Consider the following 20,733-nt stretch of genomic DNA (forward strand, 5'->3'; position numbering starts at 1 on the left):
AAAGGCTGAGAAAGCTGGGAGTCTTTAGCCTGGAAAAGAGAAGGCTGAGGGGAGATCTTATTGATGCCTGTAAGTATCTGAAGGGTGGGTACAAGTAGGACGGAACCAGACTCTTTTCAGTAGTGCCCAGTGACAGGATGAGGGGCAAAGGGCACAAGCTGGAACATGGGAAGTTCCATTTAAATATGTGGAAAAACTTATTTACAGTGAGAGTGACAGAGCACTGGAATAGGCTGCCCAGGGAGGTTGTGGAGTCTCCTTCTCTGGAGATAGTCAAAACCCACCTGGATGCAGTCCTGAGTAATGTGTTCTAGGCAATCTTGCTTTAGCAGGGAGTTGGACTAGATGATCTCCAGAGGTCCCTTCCAACTCTGGCAATTCCAGATTTCCATGAAACATGAAAACTTATCTGATCACTCTGATGTTCATCACAAAATATCTCATTATCTCACACCTCTAAGTGTCTTTATGATGCTGCTTGGCTTCCTGTGCCTGGCTGTTTCCCCTCACAGATGGTAGCCATCATCAGCACAAATATCCATCAGTAAGGCTTGTGGCACTGGGTCCAGTTTGGGCTCTCAGTGCACTCTTCTGAGGAGCTACCTAACCAAATCACCTGTAAGAGTTATACCTGAGAGAGGATTACAGATTTTCATAGCATGTGCTTTGAAACATTGTTGGTTCTCCATATGTAGGTCACTGAGAGGCAGTAACAGCATCTGCTGGTGCCTCTGTACTGCCAGGCATCACCATGGTCAACAGGCTGCCATTGCTGGCTCTAGAGATGCTCCAATTATTGCAGTGCTTCTGGATTTAGTGGCACAGCACAACACAGAGGTCTAAAACACTCCAGGGCTAAACTTCTCAAAAATGACAGGATGGCCAGGAAGCCTATATCCAGGAGTGCTTCTATAGCTGCTTATTAAAAGCTGCATTTTTTTAAAATGCTAGATCATAAAAATTATGTTTGGTTTTGGGGGGTAGAGAGCTCTAAAATCTTTAGAATTTTAGCCATGTGCTTATTATATATGTGGCATGTTTCCCATACATGAAATATATTTTCAGTAATACAGATTTATAATAGATTCAGCCATGTAGATCCTTAAAATGCCTCCTTTGCTGCACTGTCCTCTGAAAGTTTTTCACTATGTGTTTCTCTTGGCAGTTTGCTTCTGTTGTATCACTGAGGTATAGCTTTCTATCATACAAAGAACATTTCCTATGGAAATTCTGCAGTCAGTCTGGAAAATGGTCCTCTGTAGTTGAGTGCTGTGTCTGGCTGAGTCAGGGCTGTTCCTCTAGAAAAGGAAGCAGAAATTAGATTCTTAAAATAGGTAACTTCCTGTAGTGAGTGTACTAAGTGGCCTCCAAATACCTGATGTAAACCTGTGTCATTTTTAGCAACTACAATTTCTGATTTCATAGATTTAGCAAGACTTTAGTGCATTTCCATGTGGACTTCTGCAGGGATTCTTACTGAGGAATCTGTTATTATGGTTAACTCATTGCTGGCTTGTTTAATCCTTTGGCAGTTTCTCTGTAGGAGGTGAAGATACTTTCTTGATTGCAAAAAGAACAGGATCAGAGACTTCGGTCCAGTCACCTGAGCTTTATTGTGAATTGCATTTCCCTTACTGGGTCTAGTTCACAGCAAATACATAAATGATGTTTTCTCTCTTTTTTTTTTTAAATTCCTCAGGTCCTCCTCAGCCACCTCCAGACATACGAGTGAACAAAAAAGAGGTGCTGATTACCAAATCCTCCATCAACTTTACTTTTAACTGCAGCTGGTTTAGTGATACTAATGGAGCTGTGAAGTACTTTACTGTGGTTGTGAGAGAGGCTGATGGTAAGTGTCATGATTTAATGCCATTCTCTCTGTAGTCTGTAGGAGTTATGTGGGGAGGTACACCCCCATCACTACACAGCAAAGGAGCTTCTCCTCATCTAGTGGCTGTTTTTCAGAGAGATTTTGGATCTGTACCTGCTCCCTAGCCTGGGAACTTAGGTACTCAGTCTTCTCCTGAGACAGTCAGCAGCAACTGCAGCACTCAGCCAGAAGCAGTAGCTAGCTTCTGTACTGTAGATTACACTCTCATGTATGTTCAGGAAGAGTCCACAGTAGAAGTGTTATGTTGGGTGTCGTCAGCAGTGAACACTTAAAAAACTGCCAGCTATGCACAGATCTCAAAAGGTAGTTTAAATGTTTGCTGGTAACACTAAGACAACTTTTTTGGAGAACTTCAGTAAGCTATGCTGAGAAGGCAAAGGTAACATCTCCCAAGTGGTGTGTGCTTACTGAGGAAAATCACTTTGCATGCAGCACGGTAAAACAGAGAGAAATTTACCTCATAGCATGCATGTAAACCTCCCGTTTTGCAGCTGACCTATTTGTGACAAAACAGATGGATGTCTTAACAATTAATACCTTGGTTTTAGAAGTGGCTTCATTTACTGGCATACCAGGACATATTTTGTGACCCTGGAGAAAGTTTCTTAGCCTCTCTGTCCATCAGCCCTTGGGAAAAAAAGCAGATATAATATTTTCACTGCCTACTCTGTCATGTTTGTGCAGACTATACAACTCTTTGAGAAAGGCACTACTGATTGCCATGGCTTTGCCTACCTGAGTCTTTATACGTTTCTGTCAGTTTCCATTCAGTGGACTCCAGTAATTTCCTATTGCAGCTTTTCTTTCTATACAGTGGACTTGTCAGTGTGTGAATTTTTTTTACTTCCTTTTTTACTTCCTTCCTTGAAGTAGCTGCTGGTAGAGTTCGGGAATCTGGATCACAGAGATTCCCACCAACAGCACAGGAAAAATTGTAGCACTGAATTCAACCTGTGCATGCCTATTGCAGCATTGTTTCTGGAAAAGTTACATTGAGGTCTTGTGAGGAAATCTGTCTGAAGTTCCCCAGAACAATGAGAGCAAGGTTGGCACTAGAAACAAGTAGTTTTACAGGAGCTACCACTGTAGCTTTGTATTTCCAAGGTAGACTGTGCAGCCTCCAAGAAATGCTAGAATATGTCTGTCAGCAGCTTGAGCCTATGAACTGCATCAGATTAATGGCTGTGATACGTAAACCTTTTGTCTTTCTCTGCACATGTTGTAGGAAGTGAAGGACCAAAGCCTGATGAGCAGCACCCATTACCTTCCTACCTGGAGTACAAACACAACGACTCTATACGCATCTACCAGACAAATTATTTTGCCAGTAGATGTGCTGAAAACCCTGACAGTGACTATAAAAGCTTTGAGATTAAGCTTGGAGGGGAAATGGAAAATCTGGGAGGAAGGTGTGATCCAGATCAACAAAAATTCTGCGATGGACCTCTAAAGCCTCGGACTGCTTATAGGTTAGATTTATGTTGGTAGTTGTGCTATAGTGTGCTCACATTATTAAGCATGGTGCTGTTGGATGCCTAATAGACTTGAGATTCTGTAGATTAATAGCTGGGTTGTACAATGTTCTTGTTTCACCATGAATTTATAAAACCTTTACCCATGCCCCTGTTCTATAGGTGTGAACCAGTCCTTCACTAGCATGGGAAATACTATAAATTATGCACAAAACTCCATGCAGTGAATGGGTTTGTTTATTATTTCACTCAATGTGATGGGGAGCTTTCCTATAGCTGCTAAATCTGTCTTTGGAAAGACTTAAGGCCATCAGCTAAGTCAGAAGGGTACTCAATGGGAGAAGGCAAGGATGCTTCACTGAGTCTGTTTGGCAGCACTGCCCCACAGCAGTCCTCTGGAACAAGCTAGAAAAGACCTGGAGGTTTTACATGTAGCACCAGACCCAGGCTCCAGAGCTAGGCCTGGGTTGGCTGTTGGGTGCAAAAGAGGGTGACTACCAAGACCAGGCTTAGCAATTACAAGCTGTGACACCAAATGTGAGCTCCAGTGCAGCTCAGTCATGCCCCTCCTGCAGGCACTCTCCCAAAAGGTCTGCAAGCTGCTCACTGGACAAGCACATGGACAGAAGGCATGTGCCAGGCAGTGAACATCATGCTTTAGCTCCTTCATCAGCATCAGTACAGTGCTTACTATCCAACCACTGAGACTGCTCTTATTAGGGCCCATTTCCCATAAATGCAGTGTGGGAAATACCCAAGTTACCAAGAGAACCACGAGGACTGTGACATTTCTCCATTCACAGAGTCCCACCCAGCCACATGAAGGGAAAACATGTCCACACTGAAGCATTTCTGAGTCCTCTCTCTTCTGCTAGTCCTGCCTTCAGGCTATGTGTGCCAGCAGCCAGAGCCTGGCTGTTACCTCTGCCAGGGCACCTCACAGCTCTCCACCTGTACCATCTGGGCTCGCCCAGCTGTACTGCTTAACTAAGGTGCCTGCATTAAGAACTGTGTGGTCAGTGGAAAGGTTTTAGTTATTTATAAAGGGCAAATGAGTTCTTTTTCTGCTGTTGGTTCTGAGTATCTGATGAGCTCTAACTACAGCAGTACTGGTTTTTTTAGGATCAGCATACGGGCTTTTACCCAGCTCTTCAGTGAAGACCCGAAGGAACTCCCTAAACCACTCTTTGCAGACACCTTCTTCTCCTTACCGATCACTACAGAAGCAGGTGAGTTTCAGGCTTGTTTTTCAGTGACTGTTGCATGATTATATGTAGTGCCTCAGAGCACTGGTATTTAGGACTATTTGCAAGGAGCAGAACAAAACAAGTTTGTTGTGCCTGTCCTGAAGGCTGCTCTGAAAAGAGGCCAGAGCTGTCACTTAACCAGCCTTAGTTGGAAAATTCAGAGGATGGTTTAATGGAGCTGCTGACAGTAGGGGAAGGGGTGAATGCTCAGTGAAACTATCACCAGGAAAGCTTCAAAATGCAAGAGAACCAAACTCCCATATAATGGGACTGTGATTTCTTTTACTGGGGTTGGGAGTGAAAGATTTTGTGTAATGTTTGGAAAAATAAGGATAGAAAATCAAGACCAGGTTTTAGCTAAGTGTTTAAATGCCTTACATTTCCTTATATTTAACCATTTGCTTTAGTTGGTAATAACATATTCCATGAAAGCTATTAATTCTTTGATTCTTCATGTCTTTTTCTCAAGATATATAAATACACTGTTTTGTTTCTAGAGCCTCTGTTTGGAGTTATTGAAGGTGTGAGTGCTGGCTTGTTTCTGATTGTGATGCTAGTGGCTGTTACAGCTTTATTTGTCTGCAGACAAAAAGTTAGGTAAGTTGAGTCCCTTTACCAGTCTCTGCCACTGAAGTCAAGTCAAATTATATTTATTTTAGCAATAAAATATTTAAAGCATAACTGTAAAATTGGAGGAATGCACTGAACTATTCAACCGATAAAATCTATGTCCCCCAATGTCTGTACACAGCAATTATAAAACTAATGATGTACATATTAAGAGTTCTATATATTCTTGATTCAAATAACTACTGATGTTAGAATTATCTCACAGAGTATCTTTGTAACTTTTAGTTTGCAGTAGGAGCCTGAATATTTCTGAAAAACTGGTGTTTTCCAGATTGATATGTTTTCCACCTTGCACATGTCATTGCATTTTTTTCTAGTGTAGGAAAATTTGAGATTATGCGTGGTTTCTTATAGTGAGTTAAATAAATAGCCAGCGGGATTGCAAGTATACCAGTGTAGTTTTTCCCTCATCTTACATGAAGAGAAAGTGTTCTTCTAAAGGAAGTGTGTTGATGGCAGTGAAAGGATGAAAGGCAACACTAACCATATTGGAGTCAGTACCACTTCTCTGACATTCCCAAGCCTCCTGTGGTGCTGCCACTTATTCCTAGGGCACTCCACCTGGGCACCTCCTAGAGGCCTGATCTGTAGGGTGGGTGTGCTGGAAGCTGTAGACCTTTTACAGCTCTAAAAATCTACTTACGTATCACTCTCTGCATGTACAAAATCAACCCATCTTAGGGCCCATATTAACATAGGACACCCTACTTAATGATAGGCTGGGCTGTGAGTGTTTCAGAGCAAGAACATCGTCTTATTGCCCATGCACATGCATACACTCCATATCACTGTTACCAAACTAAAATACAAGAAAACTTTGTGCCACAGCTAAGAGCAATGTCCTATGATCAAAGCTGCAAATGAAAACAGACTTTCTTAAATTCCTTTTTTTCTAACTTACCAGCTTTTTTCCAATGTCATCTATGTTGTTGACAGCTTCTTACCAGTATCAGAACATAATGGTAAAACAAAATACTTTCCTTTTTATTCCAGCAACAGCCACGAGAGACCTACAGCAAGGCTGAGCATTCGCAGGGACAGGCCACTGCCAGTCCATTTGAACTTGGGGCAAAAAGGGTAACATCAAAAGTTTTGTTTCTAAGAGCACTATTTTAACATGGCATCAGGGGTAACCATGATGGTTATCTGGTCACTCACTGATGGAGTGTTTCTTTTTTCTTTTGAAATAATTTCTAGGAACCGGAAAACTTCCAGGTAAAAAGAAAAAATTAATACCTAAAAAAGCTTCTTGATAACCAACTGGATAAATTATGACTGTGATTCATCCTGTGATTTTTCTTCCTCCTGTTGAATATTTTAGTCCGATCAAAGTCAGTCATTTTGAAGCACACTTCACCAAACTTCAAGCAGACTCCAACTACCTCCTGTCCAAGGAGTATGAGGTGGGATCCTAACCTAGGCAAAGGAATTGCTTTATGAAGGGGCGGGATGGCTGAATCGGTGGGTTAATGCATTAGAAACTCCTGCATTTGTTTGTCTTATTCACAGAAGTGCAAATAAGTTTGAGAGTCCCACCTGAATTTCACTTGTCCTAATGCAGAAATCAATTCTGGTTGGCAGCCTCTGCCTGATGCTTGTCTGGCTGAGGACAGGAGGATTCATCTGTGTGGCACATCTGTGTGATAAAGCATGGAAAGCACCTGCCAACCATGTGCTTGCTTTAAACCAGTATGATCAGCTATTTAAGTTCAGTTTGTTTTTTAAAAAACTACCCATTCTCTGTCCATGGCCTTTGAGAGCTGATAAGCACTGTGTCCCCCTGTGTTGTCACATCCTTTATTTTCACCTCACATTTGTACTTTTTTTTTGCAGGACTTGAAAGATGTGGGTCGAAACCAGACATGTGACATAGCACTTCTGCCAGAGAACAGAGGGAAAAATCGATACAATAATATATTGCCCTGTGAGTTTTAGGTTTGGTTGTGTAATATTACATCACACCAACTATTTTTCACTTTTTTCAGAAAACCTAGTGGAAGAGAGAGTGCAGCCAATCCCTTCCTTCCTTTCTGTCAGAGATGAAATACCTCTGCCAGCTCAGTTTCAGGTGCTTGGAGGCAGATGATGTATGGCCTTGAATGATTTCACACAGGCCAGTAATTTCATTTGGCACTAGAGGTGTAAGGACTAGCATTCAGTCTAGAGAGAAAATGCTCTAGCTGTTATGGGCATTCAGTCATTAATGATAACAAGGATAGCAGAAGTAACAGTAGGTTGTTTACATACAGGTTATAATCCATTTAGTGCTTTGTGACAGCCTCACCAAGTCCTCCTTCAGAGAACACAGCAAATATACTATAGAGCTAGCATGGCTCTGCATGATAAGATACATGTGAGGTTAACCCTGTTCTCCTAAGGCAAGGGGGAGTTTCCCCCTTTACTCACCTTTCTGGCAGTTTTTAAGGTCACACGGGCTGTGTGTCTGGAAGAACACCACATGACTCACTGCCTCACATGCTGCCTTGCTGCTGGGTGTGGTACCAGCGTGGAGTACAGCATCACAGCATCTCCTGTGGTCTGCCTCTGGTGCCAGGTTGGGAGCAATGCCCATGATGTCCAAAAAAAAACAGCTGACTGAGATCCACCTGAGCTCCAACATGGCATTATCTCACAAATTGGTGACCTGGTGACTTAGGCACTCTACCTCTCTGCAGCGGGCTCTCTACGTAGGGAAGACACTTGCTGACATGTTAGTTCAGGAGTTGTGCAGACCACTGAAGTACTGTTACTCTTTCAAGGACAGCTCTGGGCACTGCTCTGCATTATAGCACGCTGCTGTCAGGAACGAAGGAGGATGCTGTTGTGGCTCTTTTGTTGCCATAACAAATCCTGTGCAACTCAGAAGAGGAATTCTGGGGTATTCACTGCTTCCTTCTCACCCATCCATCTCCTAGTCCTTGGAACACTACATAGCACTCATGGATGAAACAAGCAGTACAAATATAACCCATTATCCCTCTAAATTAGCCGTCCATAGAAACCTTGTAGTAATACTGCCAGTACTTTCACAAATGCATTTGTGTAAGTGGGAGAGGGACTGAAAATCAAGACCTAGCCATAAGCCTCCTGTAATCAATTTCTTCCCAGATGATACATCAAGAGTGAAGCTTTCCAATGTGGATGATGACCCTTGCTCAGACTACATTAATGCAAGCTACATACCAGTAAGTGACTTAAGGATGGTATTTTACAGTCCTCCCTTCAGTGGTAATTTGTCCTTCATCTAAAACTGAATATAAAGCTGGATATTTAAGGCTCCCCTCCCCCATCATTTATTCACTTGAGCTGAAAGTCTGAGAACTCATTTTGTTGGTGTGCTGAAAAGCTGTGTCTGACTGCTATTAAGTAAAATGCAAGTGATTTACCCAGCACTTAAGGACACTTTCTTGGATTGCTATAGTTATGTAAGACAGCAGGTCTAATTGGCCAAGGACACATTTGTAAAGGTCACTGGTTTTTTACAGTGTCCACAACAACTGTAGCTATCACTGCAGGTGGCGTCCTCATTGTGGAGCTGTAGCTCATCCTGACAGTGTTGGTGCCTTGCAGGGTGGTGAAACTGGCTGAGATTAAAATAATGCCCTTTGCCAAAGAGTTGTGGTCAATAATAGCAGCGGCTTTACGAATTCAAGGCAGAACTCAGTTAATTTATTAAAAGCAGTAAATAAAACAAAAAGCCTTAATAGTTCCAAAATTGCTTGAGACTGTGCTGAACATAGTAGAACAATAAAGAGGTTTGACTGGCACAAAGGGACAGTATGTAGATAACATTGCCACAGTCTTTTCCTTCTCTCTGCTCCAACCAGCCTTCTGCTTCCAAGTCTGAGGCAAGAATTTTGCTCTCAAAACTATTGTCCCAGCAAGAGCATTGTTTTTGCAGAGCCCTGGCTGCAACCCCGTGACTTGGTCCATTGCTAAAAGATATATTTTTCTGCCTTCATGGAAAGTAATGGAGTTCTCTTTACTTGCAGGGCAATAATTTCCGCAGGGAATACATTGCGACTCAGGGCCCTTTGCCTGGCACCAAAGATGAGTTCTGGAAGATGGCATGGGAGCAAAATGTTCACAATATTGTCATGGTAACCCAGTGTGTTGAGAAGGGCCGGGTGAGCAGTGACTCTTCTTTATTATTACTGACTGGCTTAGCATCTGTTAAAAGTTTATGCTTATTATTTTGTCACACTAATGCCAAAGGCCCCAGACTAGGAGATACACAGTAGGAGAAAAGACACATACTCTAAATACTGGAGGCAGATTAAGACTGTGAAGTGAGGATGGAGTGACCATCCCAAGATCATGCAGCGTGTCAAGGCTCAAGTTAGGAACAGAGCACAGTGCTTCTGGTCTCTAATCCAAGACTTTGCTCATTAGTACTAATATAATCCCCTTAAGCATGCAGAAGGAAGCCACCAGCAAAAATTGCCTGTTTATCACATCAACTCCAATCAACTACTACTTTACATATAAGCTCTAGAGAGCAAATGTTGATCATTAAATACATAGAATTCTCTCTGATGTAGTAAGCAAGAGACCACCACTCAAGCACTCAACAGTCTTAATTAGAAGTGTAGGTAGGCTGTCTCAGCTATCAAGCTGTCTCAGCAATCCACGTCCCCATGTATGACCATATCCTACACTCTTTTTAAGACAGGGACTAGTTCTGTAAAAAGATTAGTGATTATCTAGTGGCACATCTGAGAAAATTTACAATTTACAAAAGCTGTTGTAGGTCAGGCAGCCAACTGTCTCCTGCACCTCCTTGGCTCTGAGTTGGGACCCTGCGGGTTTGCCTCAGCAAGAGGTGGGGAAGTGAGCACAGGAGGCCTAGCTCTCATCCAAGCAGAGCTCTGAGAAGAGCTGGCAGAACATTTTATGGTGTCCAGAAGAGGGCATCAGGGAAGTGTTTCCCATTCCCACTGTCACAAACATCTGTGATGAGAACTTCCACTTCCCCGCCCCATCCTAGCCTGTTCCCATCCCAGGCCCTTTTTGCTGAGCTGACATGGCAGGGAGTGGCATCTGTCTCTGAATTCAGCTGCTGCTGTTCTTCCTTCATCCTCAGGCACAGGAGGTCTCAAGTCTGCTTCTGCCAGTACTGGATGGAGACATTATTTACAGCTGTTACTGATACTAAACCTGTCATCTTCTGTGTCCCTGCAGGTGAAGTGTGATCACTACTGGCCCCTTGACCAGGATTCCTTATACTATGGAGACCTGATCGTTGAGATGCTGTCTGAATCCGTGCTCCCAGAATGGACAATACGAGAGTTTAAAATTTGCAGTGTATGTTTGTGTTCATCTTTACAAAATTATAAATAATAATAATAATAATAATAATAATAATAATATCACAAAACCACAAAAAAACCCACATCTGCTTAAAAACTCCTGCAAGGCTAAATTAGGAAGGTTTCTATTGTAGCATCATGGCCAGCTTATCTGTGGTGGCAGCTGTAGCATGTGCTCTGAAGGTGCAATGTTGTGTGTGTCCTCTCCTCTCTTGTCTGTTCTGATGATACACACTTTTTTATCCCAACAGGAAGAGCAGCTGGACTCAACAAGGCTCATTCGGCACTTCCACTACACTGTCTGGCCAGATCATGGTGTGCCGGAGACCACCCAGTCCCTGATTCAGTTTGTCAGAACTGTAAGGGATTATATCAACAGGACTCCAGACACAGGACCCGCTATTGTGCACTGCAGGTATGTGCAGCAGCAAGTGGACAGCAGCACAGAGCCTTTGTGTGTACCCTTGGGAAGATCCCAAATGGTCATCGCTGTTAGGCCATGGGCAGCCACAGAATCTGAGAGAGAGCTAATGGGCTTAAGTCTCCAAATACATCAGAGCAGCATTTCCAAGGCACACACTCACAGTCTCACCCTAGAGATACCCTGAAAATGTTTCTCAGGGAACCATATTGTCTCTCTGGGACCACTGGAGAGCACTGAAGGTGTCAGCGGCTGCCACTTGTCATAGCAATCTTAAAATGCCTGTGTGTTGTTGTTGTGGCCCAGCATCTGGATCACAAGGATGTTCTGAGAAGGTAAAATATACCCAAGGTGAATCTGACTACATGTGGATATTGAGACCAGCTGGCAGATCCATCCTTTCCCGCATTCTGGCTGAGGCTGCCTCTCCTTACTGCCTTCTCATGCTCTTCTGCTGTTGTGCCGTCCCTGGCAAACACAGGGATGAGTTTTTCCTCTGCTCCATGATCAAACATGAACAAAGGCAAAACTGGACTACCTGATCTGCTGGCCAGCTGCAGCAGAATGTAAAGTTGCAGAGGGAGAGAAGGAGTACAGTGTGGTGCTCTGTGTGTCTTCCAGTTAAGCCAGATGCTCTCTGGTACTGCCTGAATGTAGTATCTGACCCCTCCACCCATTGTACTGGCTGAGGCATGTATCTGGCATGACCTCACCTGTGCTGCATGCAGTGTGTCACATGTCTACTGTGTCACTGGCAGGCCAGCTTTCCTCTTCCCACTCTCCTGTCTCTAAACCCCACTTCCCAGCATTTCAGCTTCTGGGGGCTCTGAGATACTTCACTTTACTCTGCTCTTCCACAAGGCACAGGTCAACTGATCTTTTAGAATCAAGGCTACTGGTTCATCCTTGGAGAGAAGAGGTTTAACAGTTACAGTCAGATGCAGTCTTTCAGTGTATCTATCTCAATGACTGTGTCAGCCCAAAGCAGAAAGCTATATGGGCAGTGACAGAGATACCTCTACCATCAGTATCCTTTCCTCCCTCCTAAACCAATTCCACTATGAAGTATTCAAAGTCCCAGAGATGCCATTTGAACAAGGAGCTTCTCATCCTTGTACGTGTAATAGGAAAGTATCACATGAAGGTAGTGAATGCTTTAATCCATCTCCTTTTAAATCTTTCATGTTGTTTTCTTTTCCCAGTGCTGGTGTTGGCAGGACTGGCACATTCATTGCACTGGACAGAATTCTGCAGCAGCTGGATTCAAAGGACACTGTTGATATTTATGCAGCTGTACATGATCTGAGGCTTCACCGGGTTCACATGGTTCAGACAGAGGTAAGTTCTGGGTAGCCTACAATACAGCAACACCAGCCACGTTACATAGTAGTCTTCCATCTAAAAGGTTCTCAAAGCATCTCACAGTAACTTCACACTGAAGTTAGATATATTTTAGCTCTGTCAGAATTTCTAGTTCAGGATTGTTTCCATTGGCTGTCATACAGCAGGTCCAAACCATAACAAGCAGTAGATATGCTTCCTGTAAATGTCATTGTTGTGTTAATGCAGCATCCAGTAAATAAGGTTTGAGCTGAGATAAGTCTTTTAGGGGTAGGTTTGGAAGACAAGCCTAAACCAGACAGATAGGTTTGCATAATGGGGAGAAGGAATGGAGGGCAGAGAAAATGAGATGTACATAATTTTAAAACTCGTAAGTACTGTGACCTTGTGGCTTTGCAGTTCATTTTTTATTGAGCTGCTCTGTCATTTTCATTAATGGTATTGGAAAGTTGATCAGCATTCTCCTAACATACTATGCAGAAGCAAGTACGTTTATTCTCAAAGTGCAGAAAAAGTATGTGTTTGGAATTTTTTTCTATGTTTCTAAATCTGCAAGAAAAACACTTTAATAGCAGATAAACACTTAGAAGCTGATTTAATAAAGGCAAGTTGTGGATGCAGTCTTTACATTTTCCTTGTGAACTGTTACTAGGTAGATGGGTCTGCCTGTAGCTTGATACTAATGGAGCTCTTTGTTGCAATTTGGAAATGAAAATACCAGTGACAGCACTTCCTGATAGATGTAAAAGTCCCACATGGGTATAACGAGAATCTCATCGGGGAATGTAAAAGAGAGATTTCCTGCAACTATCTTAATCAAAGAAGTCGTCCTCTTGGAGGGGAGACATTCATAGCTTGGTCTGGGCATCTTCAGGGGCAGATTCATCCCACCTTCTACATTCCTGTAGTCAGGAAGGGCAGACAGGCATCTCAGGAGGGCAGTGCTTTTTCTCTAGCAGAAAAAAAAAGAGACAGCTAACTCAAGAGCCTAAATTTGACACGAGGCTTTTCAACAACTAAAGTTATGTGATAGAAGGGCCACCTTTGGTATGAGCTTGACACGACATCTAAGTCACGAGGCAGCCAGTCCCCAGGAAGGTATCTACAGCAATAGTTAGGAGTGCCCCACCTTCCCACTACCAGCACTACATGCATTTCTGCCCCTGACCAGCAGTGGCTCAAGTCTTGCTGAGATCCCTGTTGCAACCAGTCCTGCCCTTGGGAGAATTCACATTCAGCATCCCAGAGACAGGCTGACAGAAAGGTTTTGCAGCTCACACATACTCACCCCACTTGAGCTGTGATGTGATTGTAGGATGACCATGTAGCTGGGTCAGTGCACAGCCACTGAGCTGCTGTATTCTCAGCAAGTCTTGCTAATCTGAACTGTCAGTTGCATCTGTATACAGTTTCTAATTTGCAGCTACCTTTCATCAAGGTAGCTTGGGGCAAAAGCAATACAATCTCTCATCCTCCTGCAAGAAAATGAAGTAAATTTATCCTGAAATTTCATGAGAATTCGAAGTCTGAAATGAGCAGTTATGATGATTATGAAGTAATTCTTACACATCTTTTAAGAAAAAGTAAAGGAGGTGGGGAGAGGCAGAAGAAAAGATCTGCTCTAAGCTTCATTTGATGTGTGTGAAAACCCTAGTTCCTGGCATTACAGTTTCCACAATCTGTTTGGGGGTTGAGGTAAAATCTAGGTCCTAATCTGTTGGTGTGTGGGAAGCCAAATTTCACTGGGGAACACAGGCCAGCAGATAGGACTGTTTACAATGAGGTGCTCCAGCCAAATGTCACAGCACCATCCTGCTTGACATTGTGCAGTCACAGTAAAACAGCAGCAACAAAATATTGCTCCTGCTTCAGACTTGGCTGAAAGCTGTTTCAGACTAGAGGCTACAGCTGGAGACATAGAGGGGAGTAGCAAAAAACTGTCTATCAGTTCAAAAGGCAGTGGGATCAGCAGAGCAGCTGTAACGCAGGCAGGGAAGTTGTCCACAATTTCAATCCCAAATGGTCTCTGCCAAAGGAAATGTCCGTGCCTTGGCCAACTTTCCCTCCAGATGGTGGGTGGGATGCAGGATTCTGCTCCACAGGGACAGCAGCTGTATGTGCATAACAGCAGGCATCCTTGCTTTTCTGGAGCCAGAGCACTGAGAAAAATGCACAGAGCAATAGTTGAATTACTTGTGAAAAACAAGAAGATGTGGGGGGAGAAAATGCGTGTGCTTGTTGGAGAAATTATGTCATTGAGATAAAGCAATATTAAAAAGGTACTCCTTAATATATAAAGATGCTTAGCCTAACTTTGGGGTACAATGCTACACAAATCAAAAACCAATCATGACCTATGTCATAAACCATAAAAAGTAGCAAAGCACTGGGATTTAACTATCTGTTCTATCAAGGCAGTTTGATAAATAGTCAATAATGTACTGGCCCTCCCCACTTTGGTTGTGAAAGTCATTTTAGCTCCCTTCTATGAAAGACACTTGTCAGAAAAGACAGTCTGTCATTCTCCACGTAGTCAGAAGCCATCTTATATCGGATCCAAAAAATACTGCTTTTGCTAGAAAAGTTCATGAAAGCTCTATGAAATATATTACACTAAAACTCTGTGGAAAATATTTATTTTCACAACAAAAAGTCAGGAAACTGTCTCTTCTGTGTGCTTCCCTGTGTGTCTTAATTCTGTTACACATACTTTATACCAAAGCATGCAGTAGTAGCTCTCCAACACAGTATCGTGTCAAATTATGCCTTACTGTTGATAGAGCTTTCACTCGTGACATGATCCATCAAAACATATTATGCATTTCTAAAACACGTGATAACAAAAATTTACTGTATTACTAGTGTGAAAAGGAGGTTAATTCTAGAAGTATATTTTTATTTTTAACTCTGCCCTTAATTTTGTGTGAGGCAGTTACTCTGTAATGATTTTTCACAATACAGATTATTAAATTACAAATTTCCCAGAGTGACTCAAAACAATTCTTTGCAGTGTCAGTATGTGTACCTACATCAGTGTGTGAGGGATGTGCTAAGAGCCAGAAAACTTCGCAGTGAACAAGAAAATCCCTTGTTTCCAATATATGAAAATGTGAATCCAGAGTATCACAGAGGTAAGTGCAAGTTTATCAAACTGTAAAATGTTTCAAATGTAATAGCCCATTGACAATGTAATTGAGGGAGAAAATTGTGCTCTCCAATGCCACTGATACGTTTCCATCCTGAACCTGCATTTCTTTACTCTGTTTTTGCACTCTTGCAACTGCATCTTTATGTCCTCCATTATTAGTCATTGTAACATCTCTTCCTGCTCCTACCTTACCTTCTTGCTCTGCCTGACTCAAGCTTAATGATTCCCATGCTGTTGGGGGAACTAAACAATCTCCCTATGATTATACTGGCTTCCTCCTTTACCTCACCAGTGTTTACACCATCCACTTTTAAGTACATTGAGGCCACTCACTGGGCTGTTCTATCACTCATGGAGTTTGATTTCTGTCCTGAATCACCTTCTTTTGTTGTTGACCGTAGAGGTGGCCTTAGGAGACATTCTGTTTTCTTTGACTGGATAATGTAGGTGTCCAAGGGTGTGCTCTTTCTTTGTCCTCCAACTTTCCATCCTTGTAGGCTCTTTTTCCTAGCCTGTACCCAGTCCCTTGGCCATAAGAATTGCAGAAGTAGCAAACCTGACACTATCACTGCCCATCACCTCCTCTTCTCATGGCCAGAGGTCCAGTCTGGAGAAGCTGTAAGCAGAGGTATCCTGTGTGTCCTGGTCGAGCTGATTCCTAAGGGCTGTAGAAGTCTTCAGAGTCAGACAGCAGGATCTCAGTAGCAACTTAAATTTGGACATTAGGGATTGAGATTATATTATGAGAGAGCAAAATAGTTTTCTTGTTCTAGCCCCTAGAATACTGAGTTCTCATCAGCAGGTAGAGCAGGCTTGGAGGAGGCCAAGGAATGAAATAATTGGGTTCCACAAGTTGGGAGTGCTAGCAAAAGCAGAGGAGAGATCTGTTCTTCAGCTGTCACATCAGTCACCAGCCAGCACTGCTGCCACACAACCACTTTTCAGAGTACTGTGGTCAGCTGGCAAAGTTGAACATGAAGTCACCTGGGTTGTTTTGTTTTTTTCTAATCTCAGCTTTTCCTTGTTTCCAGATGCTGTTTATTCAAGGCACTAAGAATGTTACAGATACCTGCTTTTGTGACCACATTTGTCAACTAGGGGTTTGGTTTGGGTTTTTTTATGTATGTATTTCATGCACTAGAAAGGTGCCAGACCTTTCTGTTGAGACTGTGTATAATTTATTGGTCTGGTCATTTTTAAAAAGATATATAATTTAAATGTAATAGATAATAATGTATATAATTGTATTTTGGCATTATGTAAATATGTATTTTTCCATATTGTTTATATTAATATTAAGCTTCAGATAATACTATTTTTTTCTTACCATAGTTTTTATAAACTGTTCTACATAAACTATTTTGAATTGTATGACTAACAGGACTGCTGTATTTAGGGCAGTATTGGCATGTGACACACAGGAAAAATCCTATAAGGAGAACCTCATTTTTCTTGAACTAGTTGAGTGTTTGTGAGATGAAATAAGCTACTATTGAGTAAGGGAACAGTAGTCCTGTATAGGAATTATAATGCTACTCTACACTTCAAACTCACTGCTTTTGTTCTGACAAAAAATGGGTATAACCCATGACACAATGACATACTTTTTACAGAACTCATCAACAGCCAAACAAAACAGGGTCCACCTCACTAGAAACAACTGTTTCACTCTAATGTGACATAGTAGAAAAATATCCAACAACATAAGCTGCCGTGAAGTCTAGGAGACCTCTCCCCCCACATACCTGCTCTGAGGGGGGACAGGTCACATTCTGATTTCTTTACACTGGTTTAAGAGAGCAGAATCAGACCACAGCCCATGTCTGTGCATTTTCACATGCATATAATTATAATAAGAAAGTTGTGCAAGGAAATGCCTCAGACATTTATATTGACGACCTACTAAGGAAGAGGAGTCTGGCAACTTACTTAGCTCATTAAAAACAATGCTGTACCATGACAGCTAAAAATCTAGAGAGATTATAAATGTGTTGAAATAAAGACATGTAAAGGTATGTATCCCACAGTTTGCACAATTGACTTCAGCCTCAAGCTGCTTGCCAAGTATCTGCCTTGTCCCAAGTGTTGGTCTCCTTCAAATACCACTTGCTTTCACGAAGGGAAAGCTTGGCCTCAGCATGTCCACATAGAAAGACTCTTTCACGTAGATGATGCCCGATGCCACCACCAAGTTGGAATAAAAAGAAAAAGGGCTCATCAGTAACCCAGGGATGTGGGCTGGCAGGGCTGGGCTAATCACTGGATGACTGAAAACATTGAGTGATTAGCAAGGAGTACTCGCCAGGTATCCTGCCCAGCCAAGCAGATTAGGCACATCCTCTCTCCTCTGTAAAGAGGATTCTCACTCAAGAGACTGAACACACCATTCAGCTATTCTTTGTCTTTATGAAACACTCTTTAAGCAGAGAAGAAGCAGTACACAGTTCTTCTCCATCACAAAAGGAAAAAAGGACTTGATAGTTCTGCTTTTAGCTATCGACTCATGCTTTACCTAGAGAAAACTTAGCCTGCTGCTGAAGACAAGTGCCTAAATTCCACTTCTAGTTTGGAGAGAAATAAACTTTTCTGAAAGCCACCTGAGAACTAGCAAATACACCTAAGTGCCTAATTGAGGAACTGCTGTGGTCCTGGGCCAGGACTACTGTGATTTCACCATGTCTCATTGGAGCTGCACTCTCTTTGTGTTAGGAACACCTGCCTGATGTTGACTGAAGAAATCTGGTCAGCTCTGACTTAAGTCTTTCCAAAGCAGAACCATCAGGACTACGCACATCAGTGTCACTGGTTTTCCTAGGGAGAAAGAAACAGCCTCATAATCACTCTTACTTCCTGCTCCATCTGTGGTCTCATCCTTTCTTGACCCAGTATCTTCACATGCCTCAGATGCTACCCTTCATATCAGCTTTCAGAGCTGCTGAGAATACATAAGCTGGCTTAACCTTTTTAGGTGTCTCTGTATGAAAATGCCACTCATTCCTCTTGCACAGCCCCTTTGTCCCCACGCAAACCTCAAGGTTCACCACCCTTAGTGGGGTCTGAAGAATGGAATTTGCATTGTAGTGGAAACCTTTTTCACAGAGGGAGATCTAAGCAAAACCACAAAGAAATGTGCACATTTTCTGCAAGCCCACTTTTATCTTTTTTCTTTTGCTAGATAGACTCTAGGTTAGCAAGCAAGGACAAACAAGCACGACAGCTTTAGATCGATCATTGACCCTGCTAATAACAGGCATCATGAAAATTGCTGTTGTGTTACGTGTGCTGCATTTAGTCCTTTCTTTTTGCAGTGGTAGCTGAGGAATGAAGATCACCATGTTAGTTACCAGCAGTACAATTACCCTGTGAATACATCCCAAATGTACCCTATAAATTATCTCACGCTATATATTACTGTGTCATTTTTTATGCTTAGGGAAATGGAACCTGCTCAATAATATATGATCTGCGGGCAAAAGTCTGATTGTGTAGTATGCATGCATGTTGTTCATCATTTTCAGAAAGACAGGCATCGTTTTGCTCTTTCTTTTAACATTGTCCCTCAGCTCCTTCCTCCGCACCTACAGAGTTCACAAATCTGCAGCCAAAAGGATGATGTTGTAGCAGACAGCTATTTTCATCTTTTCTCTCAGCTAGTAATGGGCACAGTTTCTAAGCCTCTTCCTCCTCATCACTTAATAACATGACAGATGACCTTAAACATGCTGGCACAGTGCTTTTGAGCAGCATCACATTGCTGCCTAGCCAGGTCACTCTTTGAGAATTGCTCTGGTTCTGCTTTCTATCCAGTTCTGGTCGTAGGAAACCAGTGTAAATCCACCAAGAATAAGTAAAAAGTATCTATGTAGCATTTTGTTAAAATATACTTATCAGTATAATTAATTTTATTTACTGTGCCTCTAAGCTGAATAACAGGACCAATGGGAAATTGTTAATGTAACAAGAATGAACTTGAAGGAGCCTTTGCACTGAACAAGGAGAGCTCTTAAGGAAAAAGACATCCTCTGCTGAAGAGGATGTTTCTCTTTTGAATGTCCACAAATGATGTTCAGAATTCCCTTCCTGATGTTTCCCAATAATAATGTTATAAAGCAAGGCTAGTGTTGTTGCTGATCCATAAGCTAAGATTTGCACACTTGGAGCCCAGTCCAGTGAATCTCTGCATTGTCCACAAAGCTACTTGAGTACTTCCATTAAAGTCAACTGGAATGCTTGCCTGAAGAATATCATTCCACTTCTGAAGCACTTGCAGGGTTGGGCTTTTAGGTTAATTCAAATTTGTCTTTTGAAAGTTATTTAATAATGAAAAAAAAAAAAAGGTAGTAAATGGTTTATTGTTTTGTTTTGTTTTTAAATCTGTGCAATACAATTACAAGATCCACTACCAGTTGTAGAGAAAAAAAAAAAAAAAAGATTTTGCATAGCTGGAGTTGATGAATGATATTTTTTGTTACTAATGGAACACAAAAGTGGGTGAGAGAAATAGGCATACTGTGAAGATGTCATAAAAGTGCAACTTTATACACTTTTTTTCTGCTGCTATAGTTATTTATACAGCTTATATATGTGCCTAAAATTGCCAGAAATATTATTTTATGCCATCATATACTATGAATTTCCTTTCAGGTATAGAACAGAGAAAAGAAAATGTATGAGCTTTAAGTATATATTATATAATATGTATGGTTATTTACACTTTGAATTTGAAAGCAAGAAGTTAAATCCTAGACAGACAGGAGTACATGAGCACTAAGCTGTGCTCCTCAGCCTGGGAGTTAACATATGGGCTAGAGGGGTGGGAACAACAACCTAACTAATGACTGTACTAGCATCTCCTTCCAGGGCCACAGCTTGGAGAAACATCTGACCCTCAGAGACCTACCTACCAAGGGGTGGTGTGGCAGGTGCCTACATGTATTCAGATTTCCTTCAGTGCTTCAGACATGCAGTTTGTAGGAATATGATGTGATATAAAATGACAGCGCCTGTCACCCTGGTCACCCTGTCAAAGGTGTTCAGGCTATGGAGCTGTAAAGTCTGGGACCTGTAGTCCAAAGAGGCTGCAACCTTGAACAGAAGGTGAGTGGGAACCCCTGTACTGGTGCAGCTCAGTGCAGACCCCATCCCCTAAACTGCCCCTGACAGGCTGACAAAGTCAGACTCCTGGCCTATTGGTAGCACCACTATGGCCAAAGCAAGCTGGTCTGCTGTCAGTGACCTCACAGATTAACAGTTAGTGCAGACTGGGGTTTGGTT

At 42.2% G+C, this 20,733-nt stretch overlaps 1 protein-coding gene across 1 annotated transcript in view; it reads left to right on the forward strand.

Annotated features, from left to right (window-relative positions):
- The window catches only part of PTPRB (protein tyrosine phosphatase, receptor type, B), a 58,588-nt gene extending 41,904 nt beyond the window's left edge, over positions 1 to 16,684 (forward strand). The window contains exons 20-34 of the mRNA XM_009997758.1: positions 1,700 to 1,849; positions 3,117 to 3,360; positions 4,486 to 4,592; positions 5,108 to 5,207; positions 6,234 to 6,317; positions 6,438 to 6,455; positions 6,562 to 6,643; positions 7,074 to 7,164; positions 8,349 to 8,425; positions 9,233 to 9,367; positions 10,422 to 10,544; positions 10,801 to 10,964; positions 12,173 to 12,308; positions 15,322 to 15,442; positions 16,491 to 16,684. Coding sequence (XP_009996060.1) covers positions 1,700 to 1,849; positions 3,117 to 3,360; positions 4,486 to 4,592; positions 5,108 to 5,207; positions 6,234 to 6,317; positions 6,438 to 6,455; positions 6,562 to 6,643; positions 7,074 to 7,164; positions 8,349 to 8,425; positions 9,233 to 9,367; positions 10,422 to 10,544; positions 10,801 to 10,964; positions 12,173 to 12,308; positions 15,322 to 15,442; positions 16,491 to 16,513 — 1,655 coding nt within the window. The 3' untranslated portion in view covers positions 16,514 to 16,684. The remainder of the gene's footprint in view (positions 1 to 1,699; positions 1,850 to 3,116; positions 3,361 to 4,485; positions 4,593 to 5,107; positions 5,208 to 6,233; positions 6,318 to 6,437; positions 6,456 to 6,561; positions 6,644 to 7,073; positions 7,165 to 8,348; positions 8,426 to 9,232; positions 9,368 to 10,421; positions 10,545 to 10,800; positions 10,965 to 12,172; positions 12,309 to 15,321; positions 15,443 to 16,490) is intronic.
- The last annotated feature ends 4,049 nt before the right edge of the window (positions 16,685 to 20,733 follow it).

This window comes from Chaetura pelagica, unplaced genomic scaffold (assembly GCF_000747805.2).
Source record: "Chaetura pelagica isolate M959 unplaced genomic scaffold, ChaPel_1.0 scaffold314, whole genome shotgun sequence".
Classification (NCBI taxonomy): Eukaryota; Metazoa; Chordata; class Aves; order Apodiformes; family Apodidae; genus Chaetura; species Chaetura pelagica.